The sequence below is a fragment of the Cyprinodon variegatus genome, unplaced genomic scaffold (assembly GCF_000732505.1).
Source record: "Cyprinodon variegatus isolate N-32 unplaced genomic scaffold, C_variegatus-1.0 Scaffold2867, whole genome shotgun sequence".
Taxonomy (NCBI): Eukaryota; Metazoa; Chordata; class Actinopteri; order Cyprinodontiformes; family Cyprinodontidae; genus Cyprinodon; species Cyprinodon variegatus.
In genome coordinates, this window is record NW_015153320.1 from 7102 (window position 1) to 8548 (window position 1447).

General features: G+C 45.6%; 1 protein-coding gene across 1 annotated transcript in view; it reads left to right on the plus strand.

Moving 5' to 3' along the window:
• LOC107081082 (transmembrane and TPR repeat-containing protein 1-like) overlaps positions 1–1240 on the plus strand; it is a gene marked incomplete at its 5' end in the record, with an annotated part of 4051 nt that extends 2811 nt beyond the window's left edge. Inside the window, 2 exons of the mRNA XM_015369297.1 lie at positions 67–144; positions 355–1240. Coding sequence (XP_015224783.1) covers positions 67–144; positions 355–480 — 204 coding nt within the window. The remainder of the gene's footprint in view (positions 1–66; positions 145–354) is intronic.
• Positions 1241–1447: the final 207 nt, after the last annotated feature.

Consider the following 1447-nt stretch of genomic DNA (forward strand, 5'->3'; position numbering starts at 1 on the left):
TGATGATGATGATGATGATGATGATGATGATGATGATGATGTCACTGTTTGTGTGTTTGCTGCCAGAGTTACAGGTTGGCTGTGGAGCTGAAAGCAGACCAGTCTCAGGCCTGGATGAACATGGGGGGGATTCAGCACATCAAGGTAACTTCAGCTCCAACTCATCTTATTCTTTATTATTGTTGCTATAGAAACGCTGAGATCAGCTGCATGTTTTCAGAGACAAATGCTGCTCTGTCCTTAGCTAAGGCTTATAACTCTGCAGAACACTGCTGTTTAGTCTATGGTGTGAATAATGTTGAATCCTGAGTGGATTTTTCCTTTAAAGTTCTCATCCTTCATGTTTTCATGCAGGGAAACTATGCAGCTGCCAGGATGTATTATCAACGAGCTCTGCGTCTGAATCCCGGCTCCGGACTTCTGAAGGAAAACCTGGCAAAGCTGGACCGGCTGGAGAAGAGGCTGACAGGGGGAGCGTAGCCTGCAGCCATCTGCCCAGAGGTCAGAGGACGTTTGAAGCAGGAAAGATGGCGAGCAGAGGAGCTCTGGAAGCTCTGGAGCTGCATCAGCTATGGCCTCTGCTTTCAAAAAGACGCTGAAGCTCCTGTGGAGTCAGAAGGACCTACTGAAACGGTTGATGCAGTCAGTGCAGCTCGGAGCAGGAAGGCAGCAGCTGTGCGGCTGCGGTTTCTCCTCTTCCTCACCGCTGATGACGCTAAGGAGCGTCTCCTCTTCAGTGCAGTGATGGTAGAGTTGGAAGATGACGGTTCGTCCAGCTGCTGTTCACGCTGAAGGCTCTCCTGGATGGAAGCCAGGATCTGCTGTGGAGTCCTGGGACCTTCAGGTCGATGATGTGGAGAAATGGATCATTTGGAAACAAACTTCCAGCCTGAGGTCCCAGATCATCTGCAGCTTTCATGATCAAAGGGATCAGATGAGTTTCCTGTTTCAAACCTCTGGATGCTTCCTGCTGTCGCCGATTTGAGCTGTGATTGAAAATGTTGTGATTATGAAGGAAATGACCGGAGCAGCGACTTTGCTGCTCCACCAAAATAAAGTCTATCTTTTATTAAATGATGTGTCTTCCTCTGCAGCGACTCCTTCCAAAGCACAGCAGACAGTTTTCCTCCTGATTGGAGACTTTTTTTCATCCCACATATTAGCAGATTCCTCACTACTGATGCAGCTAACGGCTAATGCCAATGCAGTCAGAACTCAGAAGTTACTCTCAACACAAAGAGCAAGTGAACAGATTTCTGAACTCTAACCTGGAGACATTTCCAGCTCAGAAATAAAAGTAAACAAATTTCATAAAAATTAAAATAGGAAACGGGGACGGCGATGCTTTCATCTATTTTTAAATATTTAATAATAAACAACAAAAATCAAGCGTTAAATCCAGGAATGTTTCTCTCCTTTTTCCTCAGATTAATAAAATGAATCATTC